We start from the raw sequence: 21,621 nt of genomic DNA on the forward strand, positions 1-21,621 counted from the left end.
TGTTTCAATCTTTTCCAATGAGTAATGTCATGTCCCAACAGCAAACAGATTAAACAATAATCCAAGTAAATAAGAACTTAATGTATTTGCCTTAAAATATAATTAACATTTCTTATTATTTGTCTACTGTAGACCTGTAAGACATGATATGTAGTCTTGGTTGGTCATGCGAATATATTTCGTTTTTTTAGTCTCTTTCTTCTTGTAAGTCACTCAGTATTGGATGATGTGGTAGAAGATCAAACCCCCTATAACAAACTGACAGTGTCTTCATTATGTCTAGAATTCTTCTGGTAGAAGACATTGCAGTCATTAATGATGTAGTTGATGTTATGAAGCTATCACCAGAAACCGCTTCTGACGTCTCTGCAGTATCTTTCGACTCTCATTGAAATCTGGAAATCTATGTACAGTACTTCACCAATTCAAATGCAACATAACTATTCCAAATAAACACTTTTTAGTCAATGAACAGCAAATACTTTTTTTAGTAATTTTAAAAAGTTAGATTAGTAAAATTAACATTCATCAGCGAGTTGTTTTAAACTCTAACAGAACATTTCCTTGGTGTACATTACAGAGTACACACACCAGGAAACATGTATACCTCAAACATCCGACAGACTATACCATTATATTAGTGAAAGGGATATTGTCTTGCACGTTTCCTGAGATCTCTCATTGAATTAATTAACATTTTCTGTACACTCATGCTATGTAACTTAAAACATACAGGTAATAATTTAAATACTCACTTTAAAAATTATTTCTAAAAAATTACTATTTAAAGACAGAAATAGAAATGTACCATAACAATTATAAATACCGTACATATGAAAACTTGAAATTATTATTAGCTAAATATTATCTATGTAAAAATGCAGTGCATTGTTTTTTATTTTACCTAAAAATTATTGTATCACATATTGTATGTGAAACAGTTTGTACTATGATTAGGAATATTTAAGCTCTACTAAATAAGGACAGTACAGTATCTGGTGGAATACAGTATACCATCAACTTTCCTAACCCGACAATCTTGGGCTTGCCCGAAATGGTTTTTCAGAGAGTCTGGTTTTCAAGCTGATGGCGATATATATTGACATTTACATATTGTGTTTACATTATTATATATACCGTATGTTTCGGTGTATAAGTCGCACTTTTGACACGCAAATTTGACCTCTAAATTAAGGGTGCGTCTTATACACCGAACATAAATGCCTCACCACACAGATTGTACATAATCGTCACCTCGTTGGCGCAGCTAGGCCTGGGTAGGCTAGGCCTAGGCTAGCTACAGTGTAATAATGTAACGGCAACCTGCTTCTGCCTTGTTTTCAAGGCATTTTAGCGTGATGTTATACTAAATATGATGAAAAGATTTGTTCATTATAGAGCTGTTTTAGGCGCTCCAATAAAATTTCATTTGTAAACGTTTACGATTGGAATGTATTTATTTATAGTTATACGCACGATCGCCGAACCCCTAGCGCAAGCCCTTGGCGGCCACATGGTGTACGGTATTCGACTAGGATATTCTCCAGTTGATTATAGCATGGACCTAGCGTATACACTTCTCGGATACATAGATACTAATCGAATATGATTGTCCGTGAAAACGCGCGCCCTCTCGAAATGATCGAGCGAGGCTAGCCCACACACGTGCGTGTTACACACACGGTCATGCACTCAATGTTGCGGGTGCGAAACTCATGAATAACAAGTTTGAAAGAACTTGTTGAGGCTGGGCGCGGCCGAGCCTAGTTAAGAAAAAACCTAAATAAAGGACGCCGTTGTAGATATAACAAAATATATTATTACAATAATATATTGATTACAATTTAATAAAAAATTGTTTTGATGAAATATAAGGTGCGTCTTATACATCGACGATATAAAAAATACCGATATTTTACTCTCAGTTAGGGGGTGCGTCTTATACACAGGTGCGACTTATACACCGAAATATACGGTATATATATACTGTTGACAAAAATATTAAAAAAAGATTTAGAGTTTCTGATCAGTCTCATTTTACAGATCCAAGGTGCTTCCATGTAACTTTGTGCCTTGCTACTTCCCGAATCATTACATTATTATTAGAGTATGGTTTTAAATGTCTTTTTCCTCTAAAAATACTAACTTTTTCAATAACATTAGGTTGCAAAATTATTGTTAATTCCACAACCACCTGCTGGAGCCTACAATAGGAAGTTTTCACAAAAACCTAATTTGCTATTAATCAATTCTGTTTGTCCAGTATAAACCAACATATGTTTAATAGTGAATACAGTTATTTGTAATCTGATATGTACTGATACAGTACATAAATAGTATAGTTCAATATAGCTTCAAATTGTATCAAAAGGCCTGTTGCCATTCACTTAAGAAAATAAATATTTGAAGGATTTTCCTTAAGTGGTATTCACTTAGAAGATGTGGTATTCAGAATAAATGCTGGGAGTTATAATACAAGGCAGGTGCGAAAGATAAATATTTGTAATCTTAGGTCTTGGGTCTTAGCTTTCGTGATCTTAGGTATCAATGGTGGATATGAAAATATATTTGAACACTACGGCCAACCCCTATTTAAGGGACACTTTTTAGGGTCCCACAGGTAAACTATACCTAAGGTACTGTATATCATATTTATTACAGTCAACTCTCCCAATACCGGACCCTCTAAACCAGACTTTCCTTGAGGTCCAAAATTAATTTTTACCATTAGAAACACATTCAAATTTTACCTTCCAGAAAATAAAAAGACATAGGCTATACCCAAAGGTATCGAATATTGAGAGAGTTGACTGTATATTGAAATTGATTAGGCCTAAATATTTCAATATCATGACATTGAACACCAAACTTTAATTATTGACTTTTAGATCACCATCACAACAATGGCATTGTGGGTGGAGATACGTGACCTCAATTACATTATTGATTAGAACAGCTCAAGTTGAAGCTTAGTTCACATGCGAAATAATGGAAAATAATCCTCTTTTTAAACCAATTGTGTGAACATACTTTTTGCATAATTTAACAGGATACAGCCACCACATGTGATACATGCTGTATGTGACACTCTATTATTATATTTCTTCATTGTGTCTTTTTGCCCAAATAATATAAAATTTAATAATAAAATTAGCATTAAAGTTTAAATAAAAACAAAATTTGCTTTTAGTAATGAGATCAGTATTTATAGTAGACAAAAATGAATAATTTATAATACAGTATTAGAAATAAATAAGTTTCCTTTTACAAATAAATTATTTATATAAATGATACTGGACAAATTGTTGAAAATACTAACACAATTTTTTAACAATTTAAATATAATTTTAAATACATACTTAAATGCAGAATATTCTCTTCTTCAGTATCCATAATAAGTGGTTTCATATTCCATCATTAATTATTAAAATACTCTTTTAGAATCAAACAATAGAACATTGAGTGAAAGACCACAAGAATTTCACCCCCTATATCTTTGAAAATAATGACAGACCAAAAGTCACAACTTTCATAATCTACATTGTTGATGTTGCCAAGCAAACAATATGCTTACATCCTGGAGGAATTTATGTGTCAATTTTTGTACCCCACTTGGTTTGGCAAGTGTGCCTGTAATCACGTAAGTAAATAATTATAATATCTCAGCTACAATATTGAACAATTTGGATAGGTCAATATACTTATGTCACAAGTGAAGATAGGATGGGCCACCCCTTTTTTTTTCATTTTCAATACAGTTTGATGTTTTGTATTTTTTAAATTATGTTTTGACTTTTAATTGTTATTCTTTGTAAACTCATAAGAATTTCAACTTATGTTGCATTTTGAGTATATATACCGAATAAAAAAAAATAATCTAAAATTACCCAGAATGATTTATTATTTGGGAATTTTATAGGGGTGGGGTTATGCACTAAAAGTCTATCTGACTGTAGATATTATTTTTTAAAGCTAAAACTTACTATTTATTTTGGCAATTATTATGTTTAATACAAACCGAAAGACCTACAACTTTAAACATATGGCCCTAAAAAATGATTAAATAATCCCAATCCCAATCTACACTTTTAAAGATGTATTGTCCCCCAAAACATGAAAAATGAAGATAAATTTAAATCAGACTTTGAATTTCTACATGTTATTTTGTAGTTTAAATCAAGTTAATTACTTTTGTAGAAAAAAAAATGTTTTTACTTTTATAAAATGACAAAATAAATGTTTACATTCGTTAAAAAATACATTGGCTGGCAGCCAATTTGACTATTTTTTGGCTTTAAATTACAGTTTTTTTCAGGTAAATACATTTTTTTAAATCCAATTTTTGGTCGAAGTGGATAACTTTATTGTGATATTAAATTGGCATTACAAAAAATTTGTAAGAATTATTTTTTCAGGGGGACAATGCATCTTTAAGTCAGAAGCTATTCTAAACTTAAGTACATTTGATTTTATAGAGTAAAACAACATAAGCACTGTAGTATAGTGTTTGCTGATTGGTAGACATACTTATCAATATTCATGTGATAAAATGTCAACAAGCGATAACATTCTAGTTTCTACTACGACATAAAATAAACAAAGACATCGTGTATGTTAATTGGTTCGTCTGGCGCCATCTCAATTCTCATCAGTAGCCAATGTATGTTTACGTGAACTTTTCTCTACCAGAAAATATAGTCCATCCTATGGTTTAGTTTACATACACAGATATATACCCGCTTATCTAACATAAAATTCTGAAACCTGTCCGAGTTAATGACACAGAGGTATAAAGAGAGTTAACAGATAAAATGAGCAATTGCGTCGGATGTAACTCAGATAAGATTCCTGATCATTTACCTCTGTTCTATGCGCGCTTAACTCTATTGCATGTGAACACAGTTTTAGTATTTATTCGTTTATCATGCTTATAAACTAAGTCTCAATTGAGGCTTAGGGAGTGGAGTTGAAAGAGTTACAACCCTGTCACTAGGTCAGGATTGAACCCTGTACCTTGGGATTGGAAGGCAAGCATGTTATTGTTAACCACCAAGCTACAGCTCCACTACAAATATTTTTATACTTAGACACTCAAATACTATAAATGCTTTATGTACGACCATTGTTTAATTGTGCTCAGGCAATTTTTTTGTTACTACGTAACTGTTGACCATGTATTGTTACATTAACTGGTGTTCATTTTGTATTTACTACATAATCACATTAACGGTTGTTACTACATTAGCTGGCGTTTTCTACATTAGTAGTTGCAACAGCATGAAATATGTTGTATGTTGCAAAACGATTAAATAAGTAAATAATTATTACAAATCAAAATCAAAACTTCTTTACTTTCGTTTTACTATTCAAAGTTCAATAATTTTGTACATTTGTTTACTTGGTTGTCTATCAATCCAATACCAAACTAAACTGTACTTACCTACTAGGTGTTCAAATTCCAACGGATCTGGCTCAATTGTAGACGTAGAGGATCCGTCGTCATCCTCATCATTGTCGTCAGTTTCATTTACGTCACAAATCATAAGTGACAGGCATTTTGCCATTTTAAAATGCATTTTCTGAACCATGTAATAATACTTATTTTGTGTTTTTGACACGCACTAGTTCCATGTATACTTTAATAATTTACAGTATTTGAAAAAAGGCTGTATTGGTGTTTGGCAAAAACTTCATTATAACACGCTATGTAGTGATCTACCGAGAAGCATGTTAGCACAACATGTGCATAGAAAATTATTATTAATTTTTGTTATGCAACAATTTATAAATATCAGCGTGGTTGAGTTTTCAAAGCTACATATTAGTCTTACAGTAATTACTCTTCTCGATCCAGGTACGCCAGTTTATAATAAAACATTACAAAAGCTATCATTATTAGTATTGATTTTTGCATTGTGGGTTGTTAAAAAAAAATGCATAAAGTCCGTTCATCAAGAATAGTTATTTTGAAGCTAAGTAATATAATTTGTCCACAGTGGGTAGGCTTATATAAGGGACAGAAACAGCTTGTTTGTGCTTCATCAATGCTGTTTGTAACGATTAAGAATAGTTGTTAAAGAACCACATAAGACTTTAATAATGGCAGTGTTTGTAATCTCTTTTAGTACTTCTACTACTACTCTACACTTTTTCTTCAGATATTGATGTTTTGGCTTCAGTTAATACAAAATCTTACTGTTTAAAACAAAATCTATCTTCTCTTCTGAATTAAAAGTTAAAACTCCTTTCTTTTCTTAGCTTTTAACGCTGGATAATAACTTGAAATCTTTAATAAAACTTGGATTTTTTTTTCCAAAATGATAATGATCATCCAACAAAAAAATCACAATTGGTAATTCTTCAAAAGTTAAAAACGTAAATATGTATCAAGCTTTAAAGTAAAATTTTTCCTAAGGCAAAACAACTTCTTTGTCGCAAAATGTTGATTTCTTCCAAATAAAATTCACTATTACACTGCAAGTTAATAATAATTCCACAATAAAGAGTATCTGATCCAACAGCCAACAAGATCCACAATGAAAGATAAGCAACCTATGTACTGTGTCCAGAAGTCGTCTGCTCAATTAGTGCTAGGCTATTAAACAGACACAAAAAATACCACCAGGGTAAGGTGGAAAGCCCCTTCCCAGTCTGCGACCAAGGCTAGTATGCATTGCTAGGTTGATAGCACAATTCTCTACATCCTTTTCTATTGGTTATTGATTGGTATGATCTATGGTATGTATTTAACAGGTCCATTGAAGCGTAAACAAAAATAACACGATGTTGGACCATTCCATTATTTGTCCAAACAAAAATTATGATGTATTTATCTTTCAGGTGGATTAATTTATAACAAACTCTGATTAAGGCGTTTGGCTATATAAATAAAAATACTTGATGAAAGGAATATCTGACATTATATTTTGTATATAGATCTTTTGAATTACTTATTCATTTATTAAACTATGAAAACAAGCTGGTAGGCAGAGTTATACACATTTGTTGTTAAACATTCCATTGAATTAATTTATATTAATTAATTAATGAACATTAAATAACAATTTAATTTAGCCTAATTAAAACAAAGCTTGATACTATAACTCAGTGCATGGTTTCTAATTAAAAACCTGTTCTATTCCATGGTAAATACTGTCTATGTCCTTTTGAGTATAGTGGGCTGGTAAAATACAGCACCTGTCCTTAGCAACAGGCAGCTTTGATAAACATAAAATTAAAATTTGTAATTGTTTATATCTAGTTATTTAAAGCCAAGATTTACTGTATACTACTTAAGTAACTCAGTGTAGGCCTACAGTATGTACATATCCCGGCCATTTCACGTTAAAATCTAAGTTTAAACATTAGGTCTCAATCCTTTGATTAACATGCTGTTTTTTATTTGTTTTTTTTTTTGACAGCAGGGATTGAGGATGGAATATTCATAGTACCCATAAAATACGGCACAAGTAAATTAAAAAGGTAATTATTATTATTAGTAAAGTATAATCAGACCATCAATGTCGTAGCAATACAAGTATACAGTAAATGAATCAACAGATTAATTACATATTTTTGATTGACATTTTCCTATTTAAAAAGCTTATTGAAATTGACTTTATGCTTTTGTTGGGTGCCCTACAGTAATTATGAAAATTAATTAACTTCATGAGACATTTGATTGGCAATTTAGTATTTTCTAAATTAAACATGGTATAATAGTCTTCAATCCTTTTAGCACATATTAAATTACCAATATACTTAAGTATCGTGACAAAAATGAAGACAGAAAATATAGAGTGAGTACGAAAAATTTCAGTTAAATTCTAAACCTGAATTATACATTAGTATAATTAATTCTTCATTTGACATCATTATTACCCAATCAAAATAGTGCAAAATCACTACTCACAATAACATTATTACTGTACAGTAGGCATAATGACCGTGTAATAGTCCAAGGTGGCTGGGTACAAAATTTGGCCAAAATTATTGGTGGTGGATAACAATGAATTACTAATTTAACTTTGAATCTCATTTATTCATTTAAACCATAATCGGTAAAAATGACTAAAACAGACTTTAAACAAATACTTCCAGAGTTTAATTTAAAACATTTGATTTAGAAAAATATTGATTTTCTGGAACTATGTTTACTACTACTGTATACAGATGATATCTACTTTAAGGATCCATGTAAGAAATGGAAAAATCAATACGATTTAAAATATAATAATAAAGGTGCCTTTTTTGACGTATAATTACATTATTGATCAAGGACAGTTTAATAAATAGCTGTATGCACTATTTATCATATTAATTATTATATTCTCATCTTTTAAATAGGAATTATAGAGGGCAGTATGTATGTGAAATCTAATGTGAGGTTTTATCTATACATATTGATTTTATTTTTTAAAGCTTCATGGTTAAAATAAAATTAGTGAGAAATTGAAAAATACTAGGCAGCAAACCATACCATATAATAATATACAAATAATGAATGTTTATGAGTGCAATGGTACAAATAATGGCACGAGGTGAATGATGAAAGGTTATATCAACGAGGCAAAGCCGAGTTGATATAACCTTTCATCATTCACCAAGTGCCATTATTTGTACCATTACACGAATACAAAACATTCATTATTTGTTTTATATAACATCTAAATAACAAACAAAAATGTTTCAAAAAGTACTATTTAACGATCGTTGAATAGTGCGTACTATTGCACGCCATGTGACCCACATTCGTCCAATCAAATGACAGGAATTTATATAGGTGTTATATAATACTGTATATTCTGTTCCACCTATTCACTTCAGAAACAGTAATGTTCTGAGACTGATGATGAGAATAGTTTGTCAAAACATGTCAAGGCATTTTAAGGCAGTTTGCCTATTTATCAAATGCCTCACAATCATGATTTTAACTCGAAAGTTTGGTGGAATCATACATGATTTATCTAAGAAACAGTTAATAAAAGTTGTTTTAAAAATGGACCAAGGGGAATTAAATAAAATCAAAAATAATAAGGAAGGCAGTAGGACCCAGAAAGATACTGTATCTTGAGACGGGACTGCCTGAGACAAAGGTACGGACGCATTCAACGTTGAAATTGAAAGAGCAACCAAAATCCAAGAAAACACTTATGATCAACGTATTCATAAACATGTGTTTAATTGAGTCATCATTTATATAAGATTAAAATGATATGACTCATATCAAAATAAAAAAAGTGATTAACTTTCAAAAGTAGGTGGATAGTTATTTCGAGGAAGTTATAAAATATGGCGGACTAAATTTGGGATTTGGTATAGTACGTACTGAATGAACCACATAACCTCATCTTCCTTCCTATCCCTTTTAAAGGTCAATATTTGACCTTTGAGCATCACACATTTCTAAACTTTGGAATCTCATTTAAATATGGGTATCTGCTTCAACAAGAAATATTACATTGTTTATATGGAAGTACAGTACTGTACAGTACTATAGAAACAGGCAAAGTTTAAAAAAGAAATATAATCAATTTACTTTCAAGTTTAATAAAAAAATAACACTATACAGTACAACCAAGTATACACTAGTCATATGTATTTAATACAACTACTTAATCTACTGTAGTATAAATTCCAACACAAGATTTTGGTGAATCAGTAGTTAATAAAATGATCTCAAGAAACTGAAATATTGAATTTGTGATATTACTTGATTAATAAGAAAATGTGATGCTTTAATTAGCCCGTACCTAGACATGTTAGAGTTCATCGACCTTGTACTTGACCACTAATTACTGTCAGTACTTCACTGAATAAGAAAATCTCAGAAGTGGTTGCACTTTATTTCATATTTAATTAATGCTTTTTTTTTTCAAATGTGTCTTTAATTTGGGGACAATAAAGGAGCGTAACAGTGCAAGTCTGAATTTTTTTTTTGCTTTGCCAATCTGGCAGTAGGTCTTTCATAAAGGCTGCAGTTCTGTACAATCCATCCAAATACATAGCTTGGATTGTGTACTGTATTGTAGGTTTCTGCTAATTTCTAGTCCCTGTTTGGTCAATGTTGCAGACTGTTCAATGGCACTTTGCCAAATGTGCATGTGGTTATTGTACAGTACAGGTATCTCTCATATGATCATAGGAGACAATACTGTACGTCTCATAGATGGCAATCAAAAAACAATACCTCATATAGGAATGAGTTAAAAATACCATGGAGGATCACAAAACATTTCCTAGATATATCCATGTGTAGTATATTAAGAAGTACACACAGGAACGGAAGACAGTCCTGTCTTTGGAGAAATGCGAATACAATCACTCACCTAACACACTCTAAAATGCCGTGCTTGAGGAGTGCAATTTACAGCACACCCCAAGATACCAACCTACAGCACACCTGAATGTATTGATTGAGAAATGCAATTTGTCACTGTATACAAACATGGCCTGGGAAGGTAAAAAAAAAAGGTACATTTTACTTACAAAAGTATTTTAACGTCTCTTCCATCATCATTGGCGACAATAAGTCATCTTCTAAGACGTCGGCATCTACGTTCATATCCATGTTTCCGCATGTCTGTAGCCAGTCCCCGTGGCCATACGTGTAGCTTGACGTTGTGTCAGCTCGTAAACGATACAATGGTATTTTCTCTTCCAGAAGGCTTATTATCTCTATCTCAGGTATATCGGAAGTATTGTGAAGATCTGAAACAAAAATATAATAGTATCATATTTAGTATTAATTCTGGTAAACTAAATACAGTATTGTTGTTGAATAAAGACATAATCATCTTTACAGCTAATATATTTTTAGGAACTTTTGAATAGATGTTGGTACAACCATAAACAAAGTGAAATACTATTACTGTAACTGTACCTACTGTATGTTCTATTGCCATTGGGGTAGTTTCAGTTAATGCCCCATGGCTTCAAAAACAATTATTTGAGTTTCCTGCTGCGTTACCTGCACCAGTACCATAAATTACCACACCACACTATTATAGCCAACAGCATCACTTCTTTGCGCACGGAAACTCCACACCTGCCCTCCTCCCCAACAACTCAAGACACACACAGAAAACAAATTAAAATAGTGTTGAAACTAGTCAAATTAGCCAATGTTTTGTCGATCCTCTATGGTTTTGCCACTGAGAACATTGACATTTGTAGGGTTTGGTTGGATCCAGGCTGTGACTTGAACTTCAACAAGTTCAGAGTTCATCCACAGTACTGATAGACCTACAGTACCTGCCCAGTTACAGTCATATTAAAGTGATTATGAATGAAACTAATCCTAAATAAATCTCAGAAGATAACGTTTAGAAACGAAACTTCTTACCTATTATAGTACTGTACTTACGATGAATGGGAAACCTGAAAATAGACTAGCTGAGAAAAAGGTGTCAACATCCATCCAAGCGATATTGAGAAAATGTTAAGATATGATGCAAGAGATTGTCTTATTTCATCATACTCGAGCTACATCAGTTCTAAACTGTTATAGCATGATGGTTGATTGATCTGGGTATCAACTATCAACTGACTACACTTCAAGCACTCGTCATTTTTAGCACCTAGCATGGATTTTTCTAAGATTTTGGAAAGGAGTAAAAATGGCAAATTGAAATACTGTACAGTCTCAGGATACTACTTTACTCAACAATCAATTGCTTTGTTATTGAATAAGCGACTTCGATAACTCTATATTTAAAAGGTCAACAACAAGGCTAGGAACGATAATGATGATGTAAAATTACATCATCATGCTAGCTTAGATGGAAACTTTTGTCACGATTGACCGTTTAAATATGGCGCCCTCTGCAGTTATCGAAGTCGCTTATCAGATATCTATTTTTACATTTATGTATTCTAAAAAAATCATTTTATTTAATATAATAATGAATATTTATAATTCTATTATATGAAAAATATTAAAAAATAAATATATTAAAAGGTACTGGTTACGATGCTTTATATTCATACAGTACATTTATTTTGTATGTTAAAATCAACAAACCAAATTTCATTTTAACCATGTTGTTTAAATGACAATAAATATTATCATATCGTATAAAATCATATATTTTCAAAAAGAGGTCATTTTATCCTCCCCGCCTTTGCAACTACAGTACGACTATGTAGTACTGTAAAGTTTATGAATACAGTATGCCAGAATTTATTTAAAAGATATTTGTTTTGCATAATAAAGCAAAGATTTTGTTTTACTATTAGGACACAGATAACGAAAGCCATCGAAATATATAGTTTAGCAACAAACTATAAATTTCCATCATAAATAAAAATATTTGTTCTCTAACATTTGGCGGCACTCCAGAATAAAACAGTTTTGTTATTAATATTATCAATAATTTGTGGACCTTGATTTTGTTTTCGATGTCTCTCTGTCATATAACAAAAGCAGATAACAAAGGCCTTTTTATAGCAAAAAAAAAAAAGATTAATGTCATTATAATTTGTACCATGTATAAAGGTCTCGAACACTCTGTAGTGCATGTATTTGCTTAAAAAAGTAATAGATAATTTTCCGATAAATGAATCAAACAAGACACAATTGTCATACAGATATATAGAACACCTATTAGCTACACCTGAACTTGATAATAATATATAATAAACAATATTGTTGAATTATATAGTACCAAATATTGTACTGTATGTACAGTATACAAACAAATAATGCAGTAGCTACGTCTACGTCTAGTCATAGATGCAATCCATGTGCTACTATATGTCTACGCATATTGAGTAGATCAGGCCAAAGGCCCTCTTTCTGAGCGCTCTTTCTCGGACCTCTGGCCCTCGTAACCTAAAAAAAAACCTTCCTTTAGGAAAATGGCGAGAAAAGACGAAGAAGATGGCAAAAAAAAAAATGATGTTGCGAGACCTAGGCACTACCCATTCATGTGTAAATGCAGCCAGTATGAAAAACGAATATAAAGAAAAACCAGCCAAGAAGTAATGGGGAGATGCCCTCTTCTATACTGTAGATAGAATAGTAGTCATTTCGGGTCCTACCGATGCCATAAAAATACATAAAATCATTGGCTTACAGTTAAAGGCGAAAGTTATGCTCAAATTAATTCATAATGTTATTTTTTTTCAGAATTTGATTTTAACATAATGTTTTTTTCTTAACATTTTTATGAATCTGTGAAAAATAGCCACTTACATAAAAAATCGGGCCTCATGCGCAAAACTCACGCATTAACGCATAAGAGTTGGCAGGTTCAAAGGATCTGTCCCATTTTTTGTGCATACATAAATTTATTGCATGTTAACTGCATTCATCACAGGTTGTGGCTATCAATCTATTTTTACTGTAGTAAGTAGGTACAGTACAAAGTAGCCTTCGCTATGTAGTTTTACATATAAATGGAAATTTATGGTGGCTCGAAACTGAAAATGTCACCTTCAGGAAAGGCCTCCAAAGTACCCTCTCTTTGCTGAATACACCTTTACCAACCAATGAAAACCATATTATGTACTTACATTTAATATTTTGTTTGTCAAAAAGCGCAACAACATTTTATTCAAACGATTCACATGCAGACAATAACAACCTATTAAAACTCAGTACATCCCACGATTCATATGAAATTGTTTTGCATAACAGATTAATATCATTAATTTATACAAAACAAACTGTATTCAAGGACACAGAAAGTTATTTATAAATTCATGTCAAAGGTGAGAATATATTTATGTGTTAATTGAAAGCAGATGTAATATACATAAAACAATTGGTACAAATTGTACTTAGATAGAATATTTCAATGTAAGTTTTCTTCACATAGCCAAGCATCTGTCTGTTCAAATAACCAATATTTTTATCATTCTCATCATGATCACCATGATCACCATGACGATCATCAACAGCTACCATCGTCAGAACCTCATCCTAATGCTGGCACAAAAAAAATCCAAACTATCTATTCTTTCCATCAAATTAGTATGCAAATTATATGCAGACAAGCAGATTTGACGGATCGAGCTAACCCCTTGATGAAGTTTCTATTACTGTAGCAGTGAAAGTGATGGTAAATAGGCCAAACTAGCCTACTTCATTATGATTTGTACTTCTTTTGTGAAAACAAAAAACACCTATAAAAATCCTGGCTACAGGCTTGTGTAGAAAGAAACCTTGCAATGTAAATAAATCTGTTATACACTCTACCTGAGACAATGGTTACTTTAACCGACCACTGCCTGCCCAGTAGAACTTACCATGATCTTGGTAAAAGTAACCACGCTGGCTAAAAGGTCCAATACAAACGCGCGCGTCAGGTAAACAAAATTACACAAACCAGTAGTGGTGTTAGTAGTCTATGAGTGCTAGCTTACCTGTATAAACCGACAATAGCCCGTGCTCTCCAGAGGGAGGGCTTAGATACGAAAGTGAAAAGTTCCTAGAATAGTTTTTAACATCAAGGTTAAATTTTTGAATTTACCTGTAATGGAACCTGTTTCCATAAACTCTATCTCTGGCAGCCATCTTTAAACACCTGTATGCCATTTAAGAAGCTGTGCTGTACTTTGTGACCTCTCAGCCTAGCTAAACATTAATTACCTCATTGAAGGTGTATCATTAATGAGAGAAATCATCTCAATCTCACTCCTTACTGTACCTGTAATGGCACATGCTTCCATAAAATCTTTCTAATCTCTGCTACCATGTACATAAAATGTCAATCACCTTAACTTTTTCATTTCATTTCATTTCACATTTATTCAATTAATGAAAACTTGACCTCATAATGTAGCTACTGTACATCTCTGTAACTTCAATCAATCTTAATCTATCAGTAAATCATTTCCACTCCTTACCTGTAATGGCACATGCTTCCAAACAACCTTTCTAAGCTCTACTGCCATCAATTCCATGTACATACAGTATTAACCACCTTAAGATGAAGCTACTGCAACCTCATAGCTACTGTACATCTCTGTAACTTCAATCAATCTTAATCTATCTAGTAAACCATTTCCACTCCTTACCAGTAATGGCACATGCTTCCAAACAACCTTTCTAAGCTCTACTGCCATCAATTCCATGTACAGTACATAATAACCACATTAAGATGAAGCTAACTGTAGTTTGTGCCCTCATAGCTACTGTACATAATCTGGATTTATCAATGATGAATCAAATTATCTCTGTGTACTCCTTACCTGTAATGGTACCTGCCTCCATCAAGCCATTATACCCTGTCTCTCTTTCCTCCTCTTCCTCATGATCATAGCTGAATACTTCCTCGTAAGCACCAACTGGAGATGGTGGATCACTGTTTGTTGCCAGCTTGTCGGGTTCACAGTGCCACGATACTCAAAGACATTGTACCTTCTGTTGAATTCATTAAAAAAAAAGAGAAAAAAAATATATAAAAATAATATAATATTAATAAAAAAAATTTAAAAACTGTATAATAAACTGAACTGAATGTGAACCTAAATAAAACTAGATTTAATTCGTCACTATGACGAATTATAGGTTATATGCATTGATTTAAATAAAGATAATTGATTTTTAAAAGATATATTGATTGATTGATTTTCTCAGAATCTTTAATTATTTATAATATATGATAGGACCTTGCTAACGCGAACACCATAGCCGGTATCACAATCCGATCAAAGATCCATATGCGTATAATGTCATAAACCACATTTGTTGTTACATAATAATAAAGACATAAGTTAATTTTTATCTAGATTTCATTAAAAATCATGTGTATAATCTATACACTAAGAAATAAATTTGAACAAACAATACGGATAATAAAAAAAAAAATCTTATTTCGTTTCCCAAGGTGAGACTCGATCTCGGTACCTTGAATGCCATAGACACGAGCACAGACCACCGAGCCGTACACAACTGACTAAAAGTTTTAGAAAAATTCCTCCGTGTATTTACTATGCAGTAACCACTTTGATGCAAATAGATTATTACATACCGAAATGAATTATAATTTTTTACTATGATGACATCTTTAAAATGTATACAAATGATGCACTGTCAAACTACATACTTTTAACTTTAATATATGAATTTTTGAAGTAAGAAAGTTAATGTTAAGTTTGTTATTTTGGCCTAAGAAAATGTCATAATTTGTTTGATTGTCGAAATTATGTTTTTTTAATTTAATATGCAATTAATGATGACTTAATCAACTTTTGTCCTCTTAATTTGATAATAAATCATACATATGATACATACACTTCAAGAAAATGAAATAAAAAATAGGTGTTCCCCTGCATTCTGACGATATATATTAATTTTAAAATTTAGCATATTTTCACCATTTTGTTAACTTATACGTGCGTAGCCAGTCACTTTTGACGTGCCCGTATAACGCAATTTCGAGTTGAAACCTGAATCAAATATGATGATATTATTAAAGAAAGATTGTAAAACAGAAATCAGGCAAAAAGAGTGCGCATTAACGTTTAACGCGCAGTGCGCGTGCAAAAATCTGCGCACTCATGGCAATTTTTTAAACGCTTAAAATTGCCTGAAACGTACAGTACTCTAATTTCATCGAAAATAAATTTTGACAATTTTGAACATTTTAAGCACGCGTACGCAAGCGTTATATGCGTTACGCACGTAATTTATTTGCCATATGATGAAATATGACCTGAAATTTATGAGTACCAAATTTTGTTTAATTGTGATTCATGCTTGTGAAGATATGATTACAAACGTGATTTCGTAAAATCGCGCGTAGACCGCGTAACTTTTGATTACGCATCGTGAAAATATAACCACATCGATTCCTGGCCATAAGGTATATACTCTGAAAACTTGACTTAGCTAGATGAAACTGATGCCAAGATAATGCACGGACAAAATAGTGCTAAGGAAAGAATAAATAAATAAATAAATAAATAAATAAAGATTTTGACAGAATCAAGAGGTTATATGCATATCATGCATATAACCTAATAACTGAATAAATAAAACTGAACTGAATGCAGAGAAAAAAAAATGAAAATAAGACCATAAGAAAAATCAAGAAGACTCAAAACCAAGAAACTACTAGTTACTACTTGATTTGCAGATGCTCTACCATTAGACCACTTTATGTTCATAGGTTTGTGGTTTAAATTGGTTTACTGTACAACCCTTCACCATCAATATGGATAATTTATCAGTTACTGATAGTGTTCGGTCACTTTGTACCCACTAAAACATAGATTTGAATATCTAAAAATAAATACAATTAAATTAATACATAGATTTAAATCTATGAAAAAAATAATAATTAGCGTAAATAAAGGTGATACATTTTAATATAGTTTCAAAACAATTTGTGTTTCATTATGTTATTTATCCTTTACTTTCTGATTATAATTACAGGCCTTGTCTTTTCAAAATTATAGGTTTGCTACAAATTGCAATACATTCAGGGGTGCTGTAGGTGTGCTGTTTGTACTTTGGTGTGTAGAAGTTTACCAAATTTAGGCGTGTTGTAAGGTGAGTGATCACTCTCACTCGCCTTAAAAGACAAGGCCTGTAATTATATTTAATATAAGGTTTGAAACAATGATGATTGAAAGAAACTATGATTAATATTCTAAATCCTTGCAAAAAAATGAAAAATCTGAATGATGAATGACTTTGAATCGGGTACAGTATTACTGTATGTCGTAAACATAGTACCTTTTAAAGATGTATTGTCCCCCAAAAACATACAAATTAAGAATAATAAATCCGACTTTTAATAGGCCATTTCCAGTTTAATAAAATTATTCACTTCTGAATGAAGAACATTTAATTTTAACCTAAAACCATTGTCTGACAGACAATTGAAGTATTTTTTAAACTTTAAATTACATTTTTTTTCCAGGTAAATAATGTTTTTTTGGATCCAGTTTTTGGTCAAAGTGAATAACTATTATATGAAATTAAAATGGCATATAAAAAAATATGAAAAAAAGTTTAGGGGGACAATAAATCTTTAAGTAAGAATATGTAAAAAAACATGAATACAATTTTAATGTGCTCTGATTCTCCATTGGTGGTGGATGACCTAATTAAAAATATCAGTATTATACTCTAAAATAAGGTAAACTTTGTTCAATTACGAGATTCTTTATTATTGCTGTATTTTTAATGTCTTTGTCTACAATTATGAAATAATAATATCATCGACAATGTATTGTTAGGAATCAGGAAGGGATAGCCTTCAACTTAACAAAGAATCATTAAAAACAATCGAAACTTTCAAGTACTGTAGTATGATATTCTATAAACAATTAATATAAATTGAATTCTACTTGGGATATCAGAAAGAAAACAATAATATTTTGGTGACTACTGTACATATAGTTTCTATATTATTATAAATGTATTATACAGTAGTTAAGATCATGGAACTGCTGACCCTTGAATTGAAGTGATAGTAATCTTAGTAGCAGTCCCTGATAAATTCAGCTCTGTATATTTTATATTATGGTTTGTTGGTGAAATAAATGAATTACAAAGTTTACTACTGTACATTGTTTTTATTTTGAAAAAAATGTTTAAATATCATTTTATATAGTAAAATCTTTTTATAAGATGACTTAAAACACCATGAATTAAAAGTTATTTTTATAAACTGTTGATATTTAATTTTTTAAATTTTATTTTCTTTCCTCCTCTCATCCAGCCCCAACTTTTTTTTTAACTTAAAGAATGGTTTAAATCTTATTTTGGTGACCTACCACACACTACTCATCTTCATAGATGACGTGCTCAGGATAAGACGTGTATAGCGAGCGCTCCTCATTTGACTACAATTTACACGGCGTGTATGCATCATGGCCACCAAACCCAAGACTCGCTCTCGCCCAGCCGATATTGAAAGTGCTTGTTCCAACCCTGTGGACTTTAACAATTTTGTACATGCTTCCCTAAAATCATTATTAGATGGGCAGGCAAAAATTAAAGAGGATTTGAACCAAGCTATTGGATTTAACTCGGACAGAATCGCAGCACTCGAAGAAAACGATATTATCAAGGCTAACAAGATTGGTCAACTCGAACAAACGGTTGATAAACTATCATCTACGGTTGCGAAGCTCGAACTAGAGGCCAACAAATCCGAACGCTTCAGCCGACGTAACAACGTTCGAATTGTGGGACTTAAAGAAGAATCAGGTGAGGATTGTGTTGTCTTGGCCAGGAACATTCTAATAGATAACTTTGAATTTAGTGAAATACCAACGATAGAGCGTGCACATCGAGTCGGTCCTGTACTGCCGGTGAGGCCCCGACACATCATAATTAAACTACTTAGTTATAACTCTAAAGTTCAAGTCATGAAACAGAAGAATATTGCCTTACAAGATAAACAGTTTTACGTGATAGATGATCTGACCTTAGTGGATTATAAAGAAAAGAAGAAATGGAAATTTCAAGTTAAAGCTTTATATGACAATGGAACTAAACTTAAATTCTCTGCTGGTAAATGGCGAACTTCTACGGGGACTCCCTATATATTCAAGTAACTTTTACGGTGTTTTGAGGAACTGGGATATGAATGGTTTCTTTTTCTCTGCCTTCTTTCATTTTGTAATGTCAGTATATTTAACCTGGCTTTGCTTGTTTAAATTCCAAGCATGTCCGCTACGTACCATTATGCAAATTATACCTTTGCATACCCGGTTGCATACCTAATGAATTATTCTCCGTTTTATACACGGGGAGTGCAACGCTTACGCTACCTATGTATTAGTAATACGGCAGCACTAAACAGAATTGTTTTATGTTTAATTATTGTTATATTTAGTTTTTTATTTTATTATATTATTGTTAACTTTTACCTAATGTTTAAATTATCTATGATACCTATAATTAATGTGCCAATCCAACCCTACAACTGATGTGAAATTTAACCCCTTTGTGGCATACGAGAACATGAATATTAACGAAAATGTTGATCCACATTCTCAAGTTTATGCTAGTTTAAATGAATCTAATTATTTTGATCCAGAAACATTCTCAGAGAATTTCTCTAAGCATAACAATGATAAAAATATTTTGTCTACTATCCATTTTAATACACGTAGTCTCTTGGGCAAGATGGATTCTTTAAAACGTTTTCTTCTTACACTTGAATTTGACTTTGATGTTATTGCTATTACTGAATCTTGGCTACAGTATGACAATAATCCCCTAACAGATATGCCGGGTTATAATATTTTTTCTAGAAATAGGAAATCTAAGGCGGGTGGTGGCGTAGCCCTGTACGTACGAAACAATGTATCAGTTACTGTCCGTAATGATTTAACAACAGATGAATCAATATGTGAATCGATATTTATTGAAATAGAACAGATACATGGGAAAAATATCATCGTGGGAACAATCTATCGTGCTCCGTCTTTGAATATCAATGCATTCAATGATATCCTAGATAACCTACTTCATACTCTTTCAACTGAAAATAAGCTGGTATATCTGTTGGGTGATTTCAATATAGATATTTTGCAATATACTTATGAAACCACAACTAACAATTTTGTAAACACTCTTTTTAGCAACTTTTATTTACCGCTAATACTTAGACCTACTAGGATAACATCAAATAGTGCTACTCTTATTGATAACATATTAACCAACCAGCCTGATTTACACCTCGCTAGTGGTCAGCTCTATTGCGATATTTCCGATCACCTACCTGTTTTTTCTATATCTACCTTAACATACAAAAATAATCAAGCAGTCAGTAGACCTCCAAATAAACCTTTTAGGAAAATTAATGAAAATAACATCGAACAATTTAAACGAGAGCTTAGCGTAATAACATGGAACGATGTGAACTTATTGCAAGAACCTAATCAAGCTTATAATACTTTTGAAACTAAATTAAAACTTTTATATAATAAACATTTTCCAATGACTACGCAAAGTAAAAAAAACACAAAATTAAAACCTTGGATGTCAAATGGTCTGTTGCAATCTACTAAATATAAACACAAGTTATATGCTAAATACCTAAATAATCCTACCAATCATAATAAAATAAAATACACTAAATTCCGTAATACCTTAAATTTACTTATTAAACGTGTTAAAACCGAATACTATCAAAAGAGATTCACTCAATGTCAACATGATATTAAAGGTACTTGGCGCGTAATTAACTCCTTGATTAAAAGGTCTCCGAATTTGAATACGAAAGTTGTTCTAACAGGCAATAATGGTGAATCCATTGAAGACCCGTCTCAAATCGCAAATGAATTCAATAAGTTTTTTGTCGAAATTGGACCAACTCTTTCAAAAAAATTGCCAACCGATCAATCTGATTTTAAAACGTATTTGCCCTTACCTACTTTAAACTCTTTATTTATGTGTCCAGTGTCTGATACAGAAATTATAGATATTGTCAAGTGTTTTAAAACTAATAAAGCGCAAGGACTTGATGAATTCAGTCCAAAAGTTATTAAACAATCAATTTCCCTTTTGGTTAAACCTCTATGTCACATATTTAATCTGTCTTTAACAAAAGGAGTTTTTCCAAATAAATTGAAATTGGCAAGAGTTACTCCCATCTTTAAAGCAGGAAAAAAGGACACTTTATCTAATTACCGACCGATCTCAGTCCTTTC

The 21,621-nt window shown here is 31.8% G+C and overlaps 2 protein-coding genes across 5 annotated transcripts in view; both read right to left on the bottom strand.

Moving 5' to 3' along the window:
• The window catches only part of LOC140040870 (uncharacterized), a 229,755-nt gene that overhangs the window by 32,864 nt on the left and 175,270 nt on the right, over window positions 1-21,621 (bottom strand). The window lies entirely within an intron of this gene.
• Window positions 1-21,621, bottom strand: part of LOC140040868 (trafficking kinesin-binding protein 1-like) — a 51,466-nt gene that overhangs the window by 18,753 nt on the left and 11,092 nt on the right. For 2 of the 3 annotated variants that reach the window (XM_072087115.1, XM_072087114.1), the window contains exons 2-3: window positions 15,196-15,367; window positions 10,489-10,710 (exon numbers count right to left, since the gene is read on the bottom strand). In XM_072087115.1, coding sequence (XP_071943216.1) covers window positions 10,489-10,710; window positions 15,196-15,217 — 244 coding nt within the window. In that variant the 5' untranslated portion in view covers window positions 15,218-15,367. Of the gene's footprint in view, window positions 1-10,488; window positions 10,711-11,365; window positions 11,414-15,195; window positions 15,368-21,621 lie in introns of those variants that run through there. The other variant, XM_072087117.1, reaches the window with a different exon arrangement.

This window comes from Antedon mediterranea, chromosome 2 (assembly GCF_964355755.1).
Source record: "Antedon mediterranea chromosome 2, ecAntMedi1.1, whole genome shotgun sequence".
NCBI classification, from domain to species: Eukaryota; Metazoa; Echinodermata; class Crinoidea; order Comatulida; family Antedonidae; genus Antedon; species Antedon mediterranea.